This window comes from Liolophura sinensis, chromosome 13 (assembly GCF_032854445.1).
Source record: "Liolophura sinensis isolate JHLJ2023 chromosome 13, CUHK_Ljap_v2, whole genome shotgun sequence".
Lineage (NCBI taxonomy): Eukaryota > Metazoa > Mollusca > Polyplacophora > Chitonida > Chitonidae > Liolophura > Liolophura sinensis.
Genome location: NC_088307.1, coordinates 7,043,440 through 7,062,138, shown reverse-complemented (window position 1 = coordinate 7,062,138; position 18,699 = coordinate 7,043,440). Strand labels below are relative to the sequence as shown.

Below are 18,699 nucleotides of genomic sequence, written 5' to 3'. Positions count from 1 at the left end.
GCAGGAACAGTGTGGTTTGCTCCGGAGGGGAAACCAGCAGCTGGTGGGAGAGGTCCCTGTTTTTATCCACCAGTAAACTCTGCCCTTTTAACATGGATGACAACGACAGGAAACTATTGACCGAAGTACTGCACATGAGGTTGAGCGAGACAGCCGTCACCAGTCTCCGGATGAACACCAGCACTCAAAAGTGCGAAGCTGTCAACAGATCACTCAGCGTCTCCTTGCCCAAGAATGTAAACTACAGCAGAAATATGGAGGGAAGGGCGGCGTCCACAATCCACAGACTTAACAATGGCCAGGACAAGTCCACAGCTGCCAAACTCCAAGCTGTCGGCGCCAGTATTTCACCTAGCAGCGAGAGAACAGTACAACAGATTGAAAGGGTGAACCAGTACCACAAGGTTTATAAGAAGCGACAGACAGTTAAGGGGAGATCACTCCGCAATACAGCCAGAAAACTTCGAGAGCACATTGAGTACAGGCTTTCAAATCCAGAAGAAAAAACTGACTATGCCAAGGGACAACTGGACAACACCTAAACAGATCACACATACACTAGATATTTGTAACCGCCAATTTTGTATATAATTTGTCACTGCTGTTGTTGCTTATGAAAGAAATTAAAAAATGATAACAGAAATTGAGCAAAATCTAAAACAATCTGTTATTTATTATTTTTAATGAGGGGAAACCAACCTGCTCAGTCTTAAATGCAACATGCACCTTGCATACTGCCCATGGCCGAGACAGCAGCGCTGCCTGTTATTGTTAACACAATGCGGTTCCAAGCTTATGTGGTCCACATTTACACAGCGTGTGTTGTGGCACACGTGTGAACAATCAAGCTTGGGATCTAAATGTGACAGCCCCTGTCTGGCCATATAAACAAGTCTACTGATGTGTTTCTTCTTCCATCGATGTGTGACGGGGTCTTTGTAGGAGGCAAGACCATATCGACCATCCCTCGTCAATGGTCCAGTCCACACTCGACAGGCTCCGTTTTCACTATAAACACTGAAACTTTCAATTTTTGCAGCAATTTCTGCTCTGAACGTCTCCATTTTCAAGCGTAGGAATACTAGAACGTTGCATGTTGTTCATTTCAGGATGCCTATACACATGCTACCCTACGCTGAACAGCATTTTACCGATTTTTCATCAAAATGGATATTTTCAAAATGTAAATAGCCCCAAGAAGCTATGAAACGGCCCAATCAATGCAAAACACATCACAGACATACCCACCAAAAATTATCAGGCTGCTGCGAAATCTAAGCGCATAGTGACATTTTTCACATTTTGGTGACTTCGTCAGTACAGGCCTCGGACCCCCATTAATTTTTCATAAGCGACAATGTTAACGTCTAGCGCTGTAGCTCAGTCCCAAACATTCCGTGGCCATTAAGCTTTGGTGCATACCTGGCCCAGCCTGTGAGAAAGAAGCCATAAAAATCTTGACATAGGTTGACCGTCAAAATCTGGACCTTTCCATGCCGGCAGCTGGGAGGCGTGCCTAGCAACGCCAAGGGGACGTCACTCGCAGCCTCATCACTACCTCACACCTTGTGTCCTCTCGCCCAGAATTTCAAACTTTCATCAATAAAGCTCATACCTCCTCAAAGTTTAGACAGTTTCCAGCATTTTAATACCAAGCATGCACCTGTGCACCAAAAATGGACGCCTGGGAGCAAAAAAAGACTTTATACCCTAAAATTCACAGAACTACAATCATCCCTACTGAAAAACGGAAGTTGTAATGGGGGTCTGTGTCCAACTGGAACAGTCAAGCCTTTGAATGACGTCACACCCGCACAACACAGGGTAAATCCAGGCATGGAGGTATAGTCCACTTTAGAACAGTCACAGCTCCTGCAGAAACTCACAAACGAGCCGTTCAGAGGCGTAGAGTAATGTCACCTTGTGGCAGAACAAACGTCCTTTGCAAAACTGAAAACTTCAGTTTAGAGTCCGTGACGACCTTGTCGGTCAGGTGAGGTCAGTGTGTTAAACAAATTACACAGTCAACACTGTATAATCATAATAAAGATCCGAACACCAATAAACGTGACTTCCGCAGAAATTCACTTAAACCAGACATCAGTACAACTGTGGTACACAAACGGTGCCGGCATAAAAATCTGTCCTCCCAAACGAAACTGGCATCATCAGCTCATATCAATATAATGGACTCGATACGAGAGCGTCGCACACTCTCCTGGCTCCCAGTGGATGCAGCAAAAATACCTCCTCTCTGCACAGAAAACACGGCTTATATACGTTCCAGGTGGATTCAACTATTCTTAAACACAGAATTAACAGCCAATGAAATAAACGAAGCATTGAACAAGGTGCTTTCGATCCGGTCCGCGCTGTACACATATAACAGGGCCTGTTATGCTTAACACAAAGGTCCGCAGACTAACAGTACATGAAAATGTTAAATAGTCATACATAACAACAGTGATAACAGCGCCCGTTCAATCACGATCACAATGTTAGCACAGTGATAACAGCGCCCGTTCAATCCCGACCACAACGTCAGCACAGTGATAAGAATGCACGTTCAATCACGCTCGCAATGTTAGCACAGTGATAACAGCGCCCGTTCAATCACGATCACAATGTTAGCACAGTGATAAGAGCGTCCGTTCCATCACATATCACAGTGTTAGCACCGTGCTAAGAGCGTCCGTTCAATCACATATCACAGTGTTAGCACCGTGCTAAGAGCGTGCGCTCAATCACGATCAAAATGTCATCACAGTGATAAGAGCGTCTGTTCAAGCCCGATCACAATGTTAGCAAAGTGGTAAGTGCGCCCGTTCAATCACATATCACAGTGTTGGCACCGTGCGAAGAGCGTCCGTTCAATCACATATCACAGTGTTAGCACCGTGCTAAGAGCGTCCGTTCAATCACATATCACAGTGTTAGCACCGTGCTAAGAGCGTCCGTTCAATCACATATCACAGTGTTAGCACCGTGCTAAGAGCGTCCGTTCAATCACATATCACAGCGTTAGCACCGTGCTAAGAGCGTCCGTTCAATCACATATCACAGTGTTAGCACCGTGCTAGAGCGTCCGTTCAATCACATATCACAGTGTTAACACCGTGCTAAGAGCGTCCGTTCAATCCCGACCACAATAATAGGGCAGTGGTAAGATCAACCGTTCAATCCCATTCACAATGTTAGCACAGTGGTAACGGCGTCTGTTCAACCACCTCTAGTATTTGGTATTTTGCTTCATAAGAGTTTGGGATAAATTGCACGTAATTACTGGTCGATCTGTTACAAGTATACTGTGTTTGTGTAGGGCGTCTTCATCACATCCTGAAACAGGAGAGGTAAGACCCAGATACTGTTTTTCGGGACTGCGAACTGACACGAAGTATGTCGGCATTCACATACATATTCACGTGGAACTGGTTGGAGCTAGTTATCATTTGTCGCAGTAACCTTTATGCGGCCGCCTGTCTCTCAAAGCTTCTCTGTAAATGTTGGTGTTGGTGGATCTCTTGACTGGCGTATAAGAAAATCAAACGTATCCGTGCACACAAACGTATCCGCGCACACAATCAAAACAAATAAGAATGAAAGTTTTGCCAAGGTTAGCGTAACCAGAGAGGCCTAACTAATTAAAACCATTTTCAATGTTGGATCAGTGGAATATATATATATATATATATATATATATATATATATATATATATATATATATACGTGTATCCTTCACGTTCAGTTCTGGTCACAGAAGATCCGGTGTTGACGCTCCCAGATACGTTCTCAAATCAGCGACATTTGATTTGAAAAGTTTACACGGAATAGTTTCGAGTCCCAATCGTTTGTAAGCCTCGTACCTATGGCAACCACCAAAGGAGTAATAGTAATCCCCCCCTTGACGACCCGTAATCCAGAGGACGTCGATGGGCGGAACTCGATCACGTGTTGTCGAATCCTGTGCAAAAAAACAAAACAAACAAACAACAAAACCATAAGAATCATCTAGTGCAACTTATACCATTAAAAGGGAATAGCTATGAGCAGGCTCATCATTCAAAATGTATCTAAACACACCATCTCTTTAGGAGCTTGTCTCTTTTCCTGTGAAAGGATTCTATTTGCACAGTGCGTATTGTAAATGTTTACCGCTTGCGTTCATAATACCAGAATGGAAAACAATAATGAAAATCGGTTCATCTTTCATGTTGGGGTATATTGGAATTCTTGGGGAACATACTTATATTTAAGGTCCCGATAACTTTGTAAATGTATTAGAGCATCACGCATGACGCAAGTACATCGCAAAAATTTTGTCAATCGTTACTTCAGGGCAAAATGAAGTGCACATGACAGTGTCCATAATGCCCTCTTTCGTATACAAATATTTACATGCTTTTAATTTTTCCCATGAGTTATGTGAAGTTAGTTTTAGATACAGTTTTAATCAGATTATATGATGACTTCATCCATGGAAAATGTTCACAGATTAAAAGTCTGTTAGACATAGAATCGCCGGGTCACATCTATAAGTAACTCTCCTGATGGTACGCTGCTGGACCAGGAATTGCAAAATGAAAGCTAACGAAATTGGGCCGGTAACTTAACTGCTTAGACACCGATCCTTGGCTAAACATTACAGAAGTAGATCTGTCGTAGTCTTAGCTGCCTTTGAAGGTATAATTATCCACCATCGCTTGTATATAGTGCTAATATTTATGAAGTACGTACACTACCTCCTCTCCACCTGAAGTAAGCCATATTTCAGATTTTGGCAGCTGTTGGTCCCTCCTAAATTCGCCTGCTCTCACACAGTAGCCCTTCGTCTATCAGGTCGTCAGAGTCTATCAGAGCTACGTGCAGCATTGTGTCTCACCTATTGGACTTTGATTAATTGCTCCGAACATTCAAATAACCGCCGTCGCGCAAGTGAATTTTTACATATTGTGGCGCTCATTAACAGTTATACTATACCTGAGATTGTGCTGGTATATTATATAAAGATGCAGTTTACGTGTATCAGGTATACGTGTATATATGATATGAAACTTTAAAACTGGCAACTATTACACTGCCTCCAGTCGCTTGGCACCGGATGGGACGTAGCTCCGAGTGCGAGCTTCATGTCTGTGTCTTCGGCATGCCTGTTTATTAACGAAGCTCTCTAAATGTGGAGGTCCTGTGATCGGTGTGCTACGGGGACACAGCCATCATGTCATGACTTTAATGTTAATCCATACTGAAAGCAACATTCAACCACAACCAATCAATCAATCATAAACCAATATTATACAGCTGCTTTATCGTTTTAATAAATTACTACCGGTACCTTATATATCTTATGAGTACAACTGACACACGTATGCGTATCTGGCAGTCACTAAATTACAACAACTGTACCTTGCAAACAGACGAAAAGGTTGAAAAATTACAGAGTATGTAATGTCTAAGTTTTAGGCCGTATCGATACCCTCTTCTGGTTATGTAACATGAGCTAGTCTGTCTCCATGGTAAGAAGCAGGGAGTCCGCCATCATGTAAACAATCCTGAATACAGCCGTCATGTGTGTCACCAAAAAAACTGTTGTTATTTGTCTATGCACAAATAATTAAGAAATTATAGAGTATGTTATGAATACTGCTCCCACATGCGTGTCTGACACTTACCATAATGGTATTCATCAACGATCTCACTTTCTCTTCATCCAGTACAGATGGAATCGGCCGTATCAGCACCCGCATGGGAACGTTATGAACTTCCGCAATGTGGCCTGCCTGTATAGTCAGATCTCGATCGTATTTTCTAACGTTTCCCATTCTGATTTCCACTGGTTCAAAAATTATTCGCTGCAAAAAGATCTCCAATACTGGGATTTTATCCACGTCATCGGCGTTGAAGCATTGGTAAAAACCGGTTACAATCCCAAACTGTTTTAAACTTGACGTAGGCCTATACGTGGATTTTAGAGCAATGACACACCATACGGAATACACCAAACACAAGATGAAGCAGCTCAACGTTGTCTGCAGTTGCCGTATACTGTGGAATATAAACTGCATAGTCATTCCAATCGTACAAAGGCAAGCCTAACGTCAATATTTATTGACATGTGCTTGTGTATGTAAACAACCCGGAACTAAACCGGAAATGACGTACCGGAATTCAGCTTAAATTGAGATGGCTTATTTTATTGGTTATTATATGTAACTGCCGATCCGATTGGTTGTGCTGAATACCGTCACGTATCACCGTAGATTTGACAACTGCAAAGACTCATTTCAAGTTTGCTTTTTTGACTTTTTCGTAAGTATAACTTAACCGTTAGTAAAGGTTAATTTTTGTCAGTAGTAGCTAGTAGACATCATGAAGGCGTAGCAGTGGAGATTATCAGTTCTCAGGATTAATAGAACAGCGCTGTTACCGACTGTTAAATTCGTCACACTACATGTACAACAACAACAACTGAATCACAATTATTGGGCCTATGAGGGACATGAGTTCAAGGGAGCTCCGTGTGGGGGCGCTCGTGCATATGCCGGAGATTGGGGTTAGAAAAACGCTTCATTCTCCCAACGCTCATGTGCGAAGGCCGTGTATCGCCAATGTTATAATCCCAACTTCAGGGTATATACGCAAGGGCACTAGCCAAGAAATGGGGGGTGGGGGGCCTCCGTGGCTCAGTTGGTTAGCGTAGCGTAATGACCCAGAAGCCTCTCACCAATGCAGTTGCTGTGAGTTGAAGTCTGGCTCATGCTGTCTTCCTCTCAGGCCGTAAGTGGGAAGGTCTGCAGCAACCTGCGGATGGTCGTGGGTATCCCCTGGGCACTGCCTGGTTTGCTCCCACCATAATGCTGGCCACCGTCGTATAAGTGAAATATTTGTCAGTATGGCGTAAAACATCAATCAAATAAATCAGTAAATGTTAGGTTAGGTCTAGTTCACAGCTGAGAATTTATCCATACTAAAACACGCATATGGGAACGGAGCCTTCAAGAAAATACAAGAAAACGCTGATATGACATTGGCAAAATCAAGGGAATTACATTCGTCGGCGATTTTGTGGTCTTCTGGACAATTTTTATCCAATTTCGTTGCGTATTCGAGTGGTAATTCCATGATATCTTGCTTTTTTTGCCCTACTCACAAATGTCAGATTATGTTCATTAAACATGTGTAGCTATTTTTTCGCTCGCGGCGTATATGCATAAGTATGGTTGATGTTTAGATGGCGAAAAAAACCCTCACAGTCACAGCGTCAATTTTTTTTCATTTTAAAAGCATATGGCCCTTCATACTTCTACTTCACTCAGCAACTGGCTTTCAAAACAACATCGTTGTCCACCATTGCATGCTGAGCTGTTCTATAGATTGGGAATACTTGAACAACGTTGTAATATATTTTTATGTGATGTAACATGTTAGATTCTGAATAGACGTTAGTGTGATTGACGTACTAGTTTAGGTCAGTAGTGTTGAAGGCATCACTCAGTGAGTAGCTCAAAGCAGAGCTTATTTTCGAATTCGACTGAGATTTTCTGAGGAAATATTGAATAAAGGCCAGTGTCAAAGGTTGTGAAGGTGCGTAAATGTCTTAGCTTGCAGATAGTCAATGTATATTAAGTGGATTTGGATGCAACAAGCTTTGCTGATGGGGTAACTTAATACAGATACAATGTCATAGTCGGATGCACACATCGTCCGGGCTAAGGATGGTGTATCAGTAAATATAAGCCATCCTTAGACAGGATTTTTGGGGCTAGACCTCCTGTGAATCCTCATAGGCCCCATACTTAGATTAGAACTTAAAGCTCAATGGAAGGCAGACTAATGTTATCCTTTCTTCATTGTCAACATGTCTACGCTCAGTGTTGCATAATAAAATTGTCAATCTCCTAAAATCTTTCGGCAGTTGCAAAGACAAGGGTAGCCCCAGATGGCTACTTGAACTCCTCTCTTTGTGCTGGGCTGGCGGAGTATCGTAGCCACTGGGGCAACCATTGCTAAAGCATACACCGATTTATGCCATGATCAATAAGTCCTTTCTAACCAATGTTCGCGGTACAAAAGTGGTTTCAACTTTGGCTCTTACCTCTTGGCTCTCCTACATACGGAACATTTCACATATATGCCACTTGGTAAGGACACACGAGATCCAAATTCACCTCACATTCATTGCTGAATTATCGTTCCTAGATGGCCCATGCGCGTTAAAGCTGAAAAGATGAGCCTAATGGCCGCCTTGTTTAGAAATGGTTTGCCATGTCATGAATACAGGGCTGGTGTGCCATTATCGAATGGAATATACCTGTGACATTACTTGTGCGGGTGAGCTGAGAGGTAAGAACCACAGTTGACACCAATTTTGGACTGCAGCCCTTGTTTAGAAAGGACTTATCAGACATGATAGGTTGCCCCTCAGGCTACGATACACACCTGCTCAGTATAAAGAGAGGAGTTGAAGTAGCCACCTGGGGCTAGGACTAGGGTAATATTTACATGTAACTTTCTACGTCACCACTTAGGTCAATTCATTCATGCTTCCTGAATGAGGCTGGACAAATATGGAGGAGACCCTTTTCAGATGTCGTCCACACGCCAAAAGCATGTGACACATGCAACCTTTACCATGTTCATTTGTCTTAATGATGTCTAAAAATCACGTTCTAGCACGTCAACTCGAGTTGTGTAGTGGTATATGACGCCGACTATGGACCCAACATGCTGTCTGAAGTTCGAATCCAGAGCATTTCAAACAAACTACGGAAATCCTTTCAAAAATGTATGAACCACGAATAATACAACAGTAATTAGAATGATAAATGTCTTTTTTCATGCTGTTGTTCTTTGTATGCAAATTGAAGGTCTCCCCACTCAATTTTAACCATTGAAAAATCAGTAAAAGCACTTGACAGTCAGGGGAAAAATGACCATATCATGCACGTAGAAATCAATAAGTAAATATTACCCTAATCTTCACAACACCAATCTTACAATCAAAATTGGTCTTATCTGTTTATTGTGTATAGCCCAAGTACTCTGCCAAGAAGAAGTAGAAACCTCTTTATTCTTGTCTGACCTATCTAAACAAATTCATAGCTTCAGGCACCCAGGGTACCTGGCAAGAAGCTGATTTTCACAGATTCCTAAAGTTCAAAGTTTTAGAGGGCATCGAAAACATATGAGTACTAGACACATACGGATTACTTTACCAGAAAGTTCTTGCCTATTAGCAATGTTTTCATTTTTTTGCTAAAATCTTCTTCAGTGCTTATCTCATTTGGGTTAAGTTTGCTTTGTTTTCACCTACAGTACTTCACTCACATGACCAAAAGGTGAGCTGGTGATTTGTTCGGAGTAGCTATATATGACGTCACCACAAATCTGTGAATTGTACCAACACTTTCTGAAATTATGCTGGTGTGACTGACGATGCAGGTTCTTCCTGTTCAAATGGCCTGAATTTAAAAAAAAATCTCTCTTGTCTTGCAATCACACAGAATCCAAATGAAATAATACTTATTTTGTTCCTTCACCAGTTCTGTGAAACCACATCTCTTTTCATCTTCCAAAAATATTCTCAAATTTAACAGTTGACTGTAACATGATGGTCATGCCTTATATTTTCTCACGTCATTTCCACTCATAACTAAGAGGCTCTCAAATCCACTAATTTCATACATCATTTACTCTTCAATTCAATGAATATTATGAAGAATTAAGGGGTGAAACACATGTCAGCAATCAGCACACTATAGGTTGAAAGTTGATTGGAAGAAACCTGGTGCCATATATACCTGGTGCCATATATACCTGGTGCCAGAAATAGTTTATTTCTTAAATCTAGGTCTCGCTGATTTTGCATGTTGGTACATACATTTTTGGGGCCTCCGTGGCTCAGTTGGTTAGCGCGCTAGCGCAGCGTAATGACCCAGGAGTCTCTCACCAATGCGGTCGCTGTCAGTTCAAGTCCAGCTCATGCTAGCTTCCTCTCAGACCGTAAGTGGGAAGGTCTTCCAGCAACCTGTGGATGGTCGTGGGTTTCTGTCAGGATCTGCCCGGTTTCTACCCACCATAATGCTGGCCGCCGTTGTATAAGTAAATGTTCTTGAGTACGACGTAAAACACCAATCAAATAAATAAATAAATATACATTTTTAACGCAAAAATGAATAACATTTAGTTTTAAATCCATGCTATGGGTGATCACTGAGATCCTGATAATCATGATGACATCAGATCATGCCGCGTCTCCTGGTCTAGTGGCCAGGGGCCCTTGCCTTTCAATCACTAGTACACACAATGTGTTGGTTCAAACCTGGACATGGATAGGTACATATCCCGCTCTCGCAGCCCATGGGGCCTTGGTGATCTTAAATGGTCGATGACACTTTTGTGACTGTTTGTGCAATCTATTGTCTTTTCAAAACTTCATGTTTCCATCAGTGCAGAGTGCAGACCTGTACATGTCAGAGAGTTTATCAGTAACTTGTCAAAGGTTGGAGCTTTACCCTGGGCCATCTGCTTACCTCCAGAAGTAAGATTGACAGACTTTGTACAAGTTAAAACTCCTTGAGGAAAGCATTAAACAGAAATCCGATAAATAAATTGATCAGATCAAATTAGCTCATCCATTAAAACAGGAAACAGGAACAAGATGGAAATATTGCTGGCCAAAAATGTCAGTTTTTAATGTACTTCTTTAATCTTTTATGGAGTATTTTGGTAATTTATTATGCAATTCTGATGTCAAAACGATTGTCACATTATCACAGATTTTACAGGAGATCTTACAGAGGCAAAATTTTATATTTTGAATCTATGCAGGAGAAATTTGTTACTTCAGGCTGTTCAGGGATAGTGTTTTGCCAGAATCCAAGTGGATTCCAGTAACCTCACAGAAAGTGCATAGAAATCTGAATTCTTCAGACATGTACAGATCTTGCTTTTCTAACTCTTTCCCTATCTGAATCCAGATAGATTTCCTTAAATTTGATTTAAAAATGGACTTCCCAGATTCAAGTACTTGTCTTTTGTAACTTAGCATGTTAGTTGACTCTTCATCTAGGTGCAAAAGTAGGCCTTGTCCAGTAGGGTGTGGTTTGGTCATGGCAGGGGAAGATAACCAAGGAGAGAACCCCTGTCCCTTACGAGCAGGCAGATCTCTCCACCAGGCCTTTGTGCGCTTTGTCAACAGAAGTCGTAGGCGAGTGGACATAATCTGGTTGAACTATGAGGGGTTTGGCATGAAGTACAAGACACTGCTGTCATGTCAGTTTGTCGATGTGAACACATTTGTTGGCCACCCGTGGATATTCAGGGATGCTGACTCTGGGGACAGAATGGTTGTACAGTTGAAGGAAGTGTTTGAGCCAACAAGCTGGAGTAGTGAAGGGGGAGGCCCTCCACAAAGGAAGGTGGTTTATATCACAATACCAGGTAAGTGGACATCCAGTTTTTGTCTATTTATTTATTTGATTGGTGTTTTACACCGTACTCAAGAATATTTCACTTACACGACTGCAGCCAGCATTATGGTGGGGGGAAAGGAGGCAGAGATCAGGGAGAACCCACGACCATCCACAGGTTGTTGGCAGACCTTCCAAAGTACGGCCAGAGAGGAGGTTAGCATTAGCTGGACTTGAACTCACAACATCCGCATTGGTGAGAGGCTCCTGGGTCATTACGTTGCACTAGAGCACTAACCAACTGAGCCACGGAGGCCCCCCCCCCCATTTCCTTTCTGTCTCATGCTGTAAAATTATTGTATTTCACCTATAGGTTATATTTTTTCATGTGACACATTTTGCTTGATTCTGATTGATTCATCCACCTTACTGTGCTACTTTAGAGTTTTTTTTTTAAGAATGTTGATTAATTCCATATCAGAAAAACATACATGTTCATTTGGCTTGAAAAGTATCATTTTGGGCTTCTGAAAGTCCATTATTACAGGCCAAACATTAGATGAAATACAATGACTGTAAATGACCTGTGATCTCATCCTTGACTAAGCCGCTCAAATTTCCGGATTTTCAGAGCTCTGTTGATCTTTGAAAGGTGGTTTGAGGTTTTATTGAGAAGGCAGGATGATATAATATTGAAAAAAATGTAAATTACAGCATTTGCCATAAAATGCTCTTTTTGTGGTGAAGTTTTTGGTCTTCTGCAGTAGTTAGTGTTTGGATACTGACATGTTGTGTATGAACAAATGAGAAAGAGTGGCAAATAAAGTGCATCTGATTTTAATTTAATGACGAATCAGAATGAGATAATTTTGATTCTGATGGGGACCACACACATGTTGGCAAATGTGTTCCATGTGAAAATTGACTGGCAATCATTGGACAGCCTTACTGGTGATGCTGTGATTAAATCAGGAAAAGATTTGTTTTTTTTGTATGAGAACTTCATGTACATCATCATGAAATGGTATTTAAAATCTTAATTTATAAGAGCTATATTTAATGTGGTTTTTAAGTTTTAACTGTTTTTTTGTTTATTTTAACTGGTTTAAATGCATCTGTGTTTTGTTTAATCTGGTTTTGGCAGGTTTCCTTTCCTGATTCAAACATCTTCTGCTTAATCATTTATTCATTTAGAAAGACGTATTAATACAGGCCTGTAGTACAGCTGTACTATATGTGCATTTCTGATGCACATATACATTCTCATGGTTTTCTGCTTTTGCAGTATTTTCCCTGCGTGAACGCTGCATGCAGATCGTGCGAGGCCATGTGAATCAGGACAGTCTGGACCAACTAGATCTGCCAGTTACACTGATTAGAGACTTAAAGATGTCTGCACGACCACAGCATCCCACTAACCAACGGCAACAAGTCACCTGATAAAGGGAGAAAAATCCCGGGACTGCACTTATCTGGGTGTTCAAGGAGAGTTATGGTTCTTGACTGCCATGCTAGTTGGAGATGTGTATCCGGTGAAATTGGACTTGAGCCCACGATAACATCCTTGTTCAGAGACAAGAAGTAGTCAGAATTTGTGGGCTACAAATGAGTCTTTAACAAGTTGTACAAGAACACACAAAATGGTTTTAGAAAAGTTTTCCATGTGTATGCGTTTGAAATTTCTCTGTGATGCTGAACAGTGACAGTTGCGGTAATGTGAGATGATGCTAAGAATGTTAATAACTTGCGTAATTACACTGTGCAATGGCTAAATTATCGTTGGAAGTCGTCATGGTTGTGTTGTAATGTACATGTAAGCCGCTACATGTTAAAGCAAACAGGTGCTTGTGAGTGGAGGACATAAAAGATTCTTTAATTTATGACAGATTTCTGCTTACATTTGTTGCCTTCCCAACAGTTGGCTGTTCCTGGCCAGTTTCACACAGCACCTTTACTTAGTTATTTGATAGGTGTTGTACATCATACTCAAGAATAATTCACTTATACGACGGCGGCCAGCATTATGACGAGAGGAAACCGGGCTCTCATGACAATCTACAGGTTGCGGACAGACCTTCCGACGTATGGCCACACTATACTGTTTAACTTTCAATTGTTAGAAGACATGAGGTGCAGATTCACCCATGGCCTGGGACAAGGAATATGTACATATCCCTGCTCTCAAGGCTTGTGGAGCCTGGCGACAAGGGGTTAACAACGCTTGGAGAACCCTGGGGAAACCCAGTCTCCACCTGTGAGAATGACTGCCACTGTGTAATTACCCAATATGGCATTCTATAAGTCAAATAAAGAAAGAAATATATATTAACTTATCTTGTGGTTTGAAAACAGTAAGAACACAAAGCATGTTCAGTGCTGTATTGTTTTATGAATATATTGTATTGAAACGGAGCCCCAACCATTCCTGATTTCACCATATAGTGAGGGCATACATGCAATGCTTGAAATCAAAACTGATCATCTGTGGCCTGTGAAATTTTTGTCCTGCAAAAATCACATAAAAATTAGGCTTCTTCAAGATGTAGATCATACCTTAAATGTAACTCCAGTTGTAATGTCTTAAGTGAATTCAGTTACTACTTAAATCTTTCCCCTCTTTGTAAGCTGCTTCAGATTGTTTCCCAAATATTTCGTCTCACAATACCTCCCCTCCCCCCCCTCCACCTCTTTTAAAAGAAGTTATAGGTTTCCCTAATTATTCAAGTGTTGGAGCCGCTTCCAAAATCTTTATTCCCTTTGTAAGTAAACTCAAAATCCCAAACATTCCTCCCCTTTTTAAATTGTCATTTCCAAAGCCTTCCCCCACTCCCCCCTACCCCATGTAATTTCAATTGTTCACCAAAACTTTTCCTCCCCTTATAAGCAGGGTTCAGTTGTTTACCAATACCATTTTTCGCTATGTATTGTAGGTTCAGTGGTTCAAACCTTTCCACCAGTTGTAAGCAGGTTCAATGGTTTACCAAAACCTTGCCTCCCCTTGTATTGCAGGTTCAATGGTTAACCAAAACTTTTCCTCCCCTTGTCAGCAGGTTAATGGTTTACCAAAACCTTTTCTCCCCTTGTCAGGAGGTTCAATTATGTACAAAGTGAAAGACCTCACTACCAAGTGGAAAATTTAAGCATTTTGTTTCAACAGCAATCAATAAATCATACTGTTGGGTGTGTATCATGGAAATCATCTGTTTTCACGCGAGGGTTCTTACAGCAAATCAAGACTTGCAGAAAAAACCATTGCAAACTACTTTTGTGTGAGAGTAATCTTCTTACATGTTATTGTGATTATGGCCAGTGATGGAGGTCAATGTGCAGAGATAAGAACTAGCCACTAAAAGTTCTTGCATATTGCAACATTTCATGTATACCAGTATATGTCTCGTACTCTCACTTTTACTCATTAGGTAATATTCATGGTTTCTGTTCTTCTTGCCCGGGGATGAAGGCAGATAAAGACTTGTGCTAAAATTGTGTTTTACCTTTTAGATGTTTACTTCAGTACCGAGAGTAGTCTTTATTATTCCTGTATAATGTGGCAATTTGAATTCAGAATTTCTCAGGACATCGGTTTTCGGGGTGTACATCTTTGGCAGTTGGACAGCGCAGAAGACTGGATCAAGTTCAAAGTTAGGGAATGTAACGATTTAGAACAGTTAAAGTCGCAGCTAATGCTGGGAAAATAACCAATCAATCTGAGAGTAAAGGTACATGAAACGTCTTTAAAACATCAGAGCATTGTTTCAGGGACCAATTTTTATCAATTCTGTGTAACTGCATTACCATCCCGGCCTTTGAACCATCAGAAAATGAATCTCCTCAGTTGGACAATATATTTCATGGACAATCAGGATTTTATCACTTCATAATGAGTCTTTATTTCTCTTCGTTCATGCTACAATCACCCCGAAGGCCGTTCACTTTGTTAAAGATTCTAACACTCATGAAACACATAAAAAAAGACAAATAAAGATTGAACATATCTGACCCAAGTGGCCAGGTGAGAACATCACACACCTTAAAGTTGCTAAGATAAATTATACCATACAAAGACAGCAACAAAAAGAGGGGAGATGGGAGGGGAGGGGACAAAAAACAATTATCCTTGTGTACTTGGATCATTCAGTCCTATATTTGTACAGATGTAAACAATGTGAAAAGGAATTTAGATCCTCCTGAACTACAAACTTTGGCTGAATTGCAATTATCACTGGAGCTTTTTTTTTTTTTTTTTTAAGTCGGCACCATTAAGACAGCCATAAGCGACAGACGTAGAGAAGTTTACCCATCACTATTACAGGTATCCATCTTCACGCTTGTAGCTCTTTTGTTGATTTTTTAATGCAAGTACACTTACATAAGAATAAAGCTCACGCCTGCTGTCAGTGGCGTTGCCAAGTCATCATGGCTTCACAAGGGCGCAACTTGATCGGCCAGATTTCCGAAGTACTTGTTGCTCACCAGCAGACACTTCCCTTGTGCCGGGGGCAACGGCAGCAGTAAGGGTAGGCCACAGACAGGAGCAGATGTTACCAGTACCAGCAAGCCGCTAGTTTCTTCGGCAGCAGCATTAAAATATTTCACCTGGGCAGGTGGTTTCACCCACAAAAAGATACAATTCACATCAGTCACGAGTACAAACTTCACCACTTTTCAGATTTTTTGTCTTTGTTGCCATCTGGTTGTGTGAAGATATTTGATTTTCCAGATAGTGTCAACACCTTACCATAACAATATTAATACCACATATACTGAGGCAATATCAACACAAGATGTCTAGCACAGGGCCAAATGTTAACCTTTAGGACACACATACTGGTATGATCACCATAATACCTACATGTGCAGGTCCATGTGGTCCCGAATGACCCCTGTATCGTGCACCGCCATACCGCAGGACAGTATCCCACCACTGTTTCATGTCCCACACCACGTTCTCATTCCATCACTATCAACAGCCAACTCCTACCTTGTCCGACTAAATAACCATCAACCAGAGTAGTAGAATATAACCCACGTAAAAATTCAACATTCTGCTTCAACCATGAAGCATTATGGATCAATAACAACATCTTCAATAGGATCAGGGTTAATCAAGCATTTAAATCTTCATAATTTGAGAAATTTCTCTCCACTTCATATATATATATATATATATATATATATATATATACACACACACACACACACATACATACATGTACATACAACCATGCTGAGGTTTACAAAAAAGCTCAATTGACCAACCACTGAAGTTAAAAATCGACATTCTGCGCCATTATCACTTAATACCAGATAAAAGTAACAAATAAAGGTCGTAGAAATGTGAGAGTTCCAGAACTCTCAACCCAACATACAGCATATTGTGATTAAGATTTCATCTACATGCACAATGTTGTGAACCTTGCAACATATATCTTGTCACAATTCAACCTGTTCAACAACGCTAACCAAAAACACAGGCCAAGAGAACACTGTCCCTGGAAACACTGTAACAAGCTCTATACAACATCCTATTCACAAATAAATTAAGAACTTTACAAGCCCAACAGTACTGTGGATAGCAGAAGGGGAGAAAAAAAAAATGCTTTCATGTTTAAAAACAAACTTCAAAACAGCAGCATTACTGAGCAGACTTCTAACAGCGGAACAACGAAAGTCCTATCTGGAGAGCCTGATGATGCCGAGTGTGGTTGGCTGGCAAACGCTTCATGCGGTAACCAAAATGACGATGCGAGCCAATGTGGACGACTCGCAATTGGTGCAATCTGTCCATGTGGAGCCGAGGCTGACTAGCTTAACCATCATGTTCCCGTGCTGCCAGTGTCAACAAAACACAGAGCTGAGGTTAAAGGAATTCCTTTCCAGAAAACTCAGAATTGCTGATGAACTTTTTTAAAGTCCATGTTCAACCCTGATCCTTATTTCTTCTCCTTGCTTGACAGTTTGGGGGGTGGGGGTGGGGGGAACTGCATTTAAATGAACGTTGTCCATCCTAGGCTATATGGAACAGCAGAGTAGTTCACACGCGCACAAAGGACAAACGACCTGAAAGTCAACAGCTCTGACTCCAAGTTTTTGCCTTTTAGTTCAAAGTGTGTTATTTTCAAGTCTTCAAAGTCTGTAATAAAAAATTTAAGTTTCCACAACACTTTATTTATCCAGGTCAATATTTAAAATGTGTAACATATTTTCACTGAGGACACTAGGAGCCAATATAGCACAACACTGTGGTCAGGTAAAATAACGTCACATCCTGTGCAAAGCAATGGTGGCGTGTTCCAGCTGTGTGGCCTTGCTCACTTCTTGTCATTGTTGTTGGTTTCCTTTTCCTCGGCTTTAGACGAGGGCAACTGCTGCTGATTGGCAACCTGGTTCTTCACCTCTTCTTTCTTCATATTGCCAGGCTTGTTATCTGGGTTAAGGAAGTTACTGCAGTGAGCCAGCAGCTCCTTGCGCTGCCGAGCACGCTGCTCTGACAATGATCCTGACCCCATGCCGGCAGAGGCTGTCGGGGTTGGCCCAGCTGACAGAGAGGCGGGCCGTGTCGCCCGAGAGGAGGCGGTGCCCCCAGAACTAGAGGTGGGCACCTTGGTAGAGGCGTTCCCTGGGAAGCTAGGCCGTGGGTGTGGCGTTGGGGAACGAATCAGGTTACCCATTAACATCTGAGGGGGGCGCACTACTGCAGCTGCAACAGAGCAAAAAAAAAATGAGCGAATTGACAAAAAAAACGTGACAAATTACTAAAACTACATAGGATTAAGCCATGTGATTATGTAACACACTGAATACAAACCACAACTAATACAATATACACACACACAGGTGCTGGGTTCATATGAAAATGGGGTTGGGGGGGTTGGGGGGGGGGGGTGCACAACTAGGCACCCCAATGAAAACATCATTCTTGGAGATTAATGATAAATAGTATTAAACTTGGATATGGCCTAGACAAGATTCATGCAGAGAGAAAGTATACATTCTAGATATTGTGTGTAGAATTCCATCTTGAGCGTACTCACCAGTTTGAATGGGTTGCCCAACAAAAGATGGAGGGTTAAACTTTGGTGCAAACTGCTGCACATGCTGCTGTTGCTGGTTCTGCTGAGGAGGTTGTTGTGGCTGGAAGCCAACAAACCTCTGGTTTAGCTGGTTCATCGTCCTCGTTTGATTGAACGTTCCAAACTGTTTACTCTGGTTGGATGAGGAAGGGGCCTGAATGGCATTCCCTGGCAGTCCATGTGGTGGAGATTTCAACTGCAAAACATACACAAAATCG

The 18,699-nt window shown here is 41.6% G+C and overlaps 3 protein-coding genes across 3 annotated transcripts in view; 1 reads left to right on the top strand and 2 right to left on the bottom strand.

The window, feature by feature from the left end:
- Positions 1 to 3,751: 3,751 nt before the first annotated feature.
- LOC135480807 (sulfiredoxin-1-like) lies at positions 3,752 to 5,819 on the bottom strand. The gene is made up of 2 exons (XM_064760732.1): positions 5,670 to 5,819; positions 3,752 to 3,961 (listed from the first exon to the last, which is right to left on the bottom strand). Exons 1-2 carry the CDS (start codon positions 5,817 to 5,819, stop codon positions 3,752 to 3,754), a joined length of 360 nt encoding a protein of 119 aa, XP_064616802.1.
- Positions 5,820 to 6,239: 420 nt separating this feature from the next.
- On the top strand, positions 6,240 to 13,288 carry LOC135480099 (von Hippel-Lindau disease tumor suppressor-like). The gene is made up of 3 exons (XM_064759855.1): positions 6,240 to 6,306; positions 11,069 to 11,439; positions 12,694 to 13,288. Exons 2-3 carry the CDS (start codon positions 11,109 to 11,111, stop codon positions 12,846 to 12,848), a joined length of 486 nt encoding a protein of 161 aa, XP_064615925.1. The 5' UTR covers positions 6,240 to 6,306; positions 11,069 to 11,108; the 3' UTR covers positions 12,849 to 13,288.
- Positions 13,289 to 16,602: 3,314 nt separating this feature from the next.
- LOC135480806 (protein PRRC2B-like) overlaps positions 16,603 to 18,699 on the bottom strand; it is a 35,004-nt gene continuing 32,907 nt past the window's right edge. The window contains 2 exon segments of the mRNA XM_064760731.1: positions 16,603 to 18,108; positions 18,443 to 18,677. Coding sequence (XP_064616801.1) covers positions 17,720 to 18,108; positions 18,443 to 18,677 — 624 coding nt within the window. The 3' untranslated portion in view covers positions 16,603 to 17,719.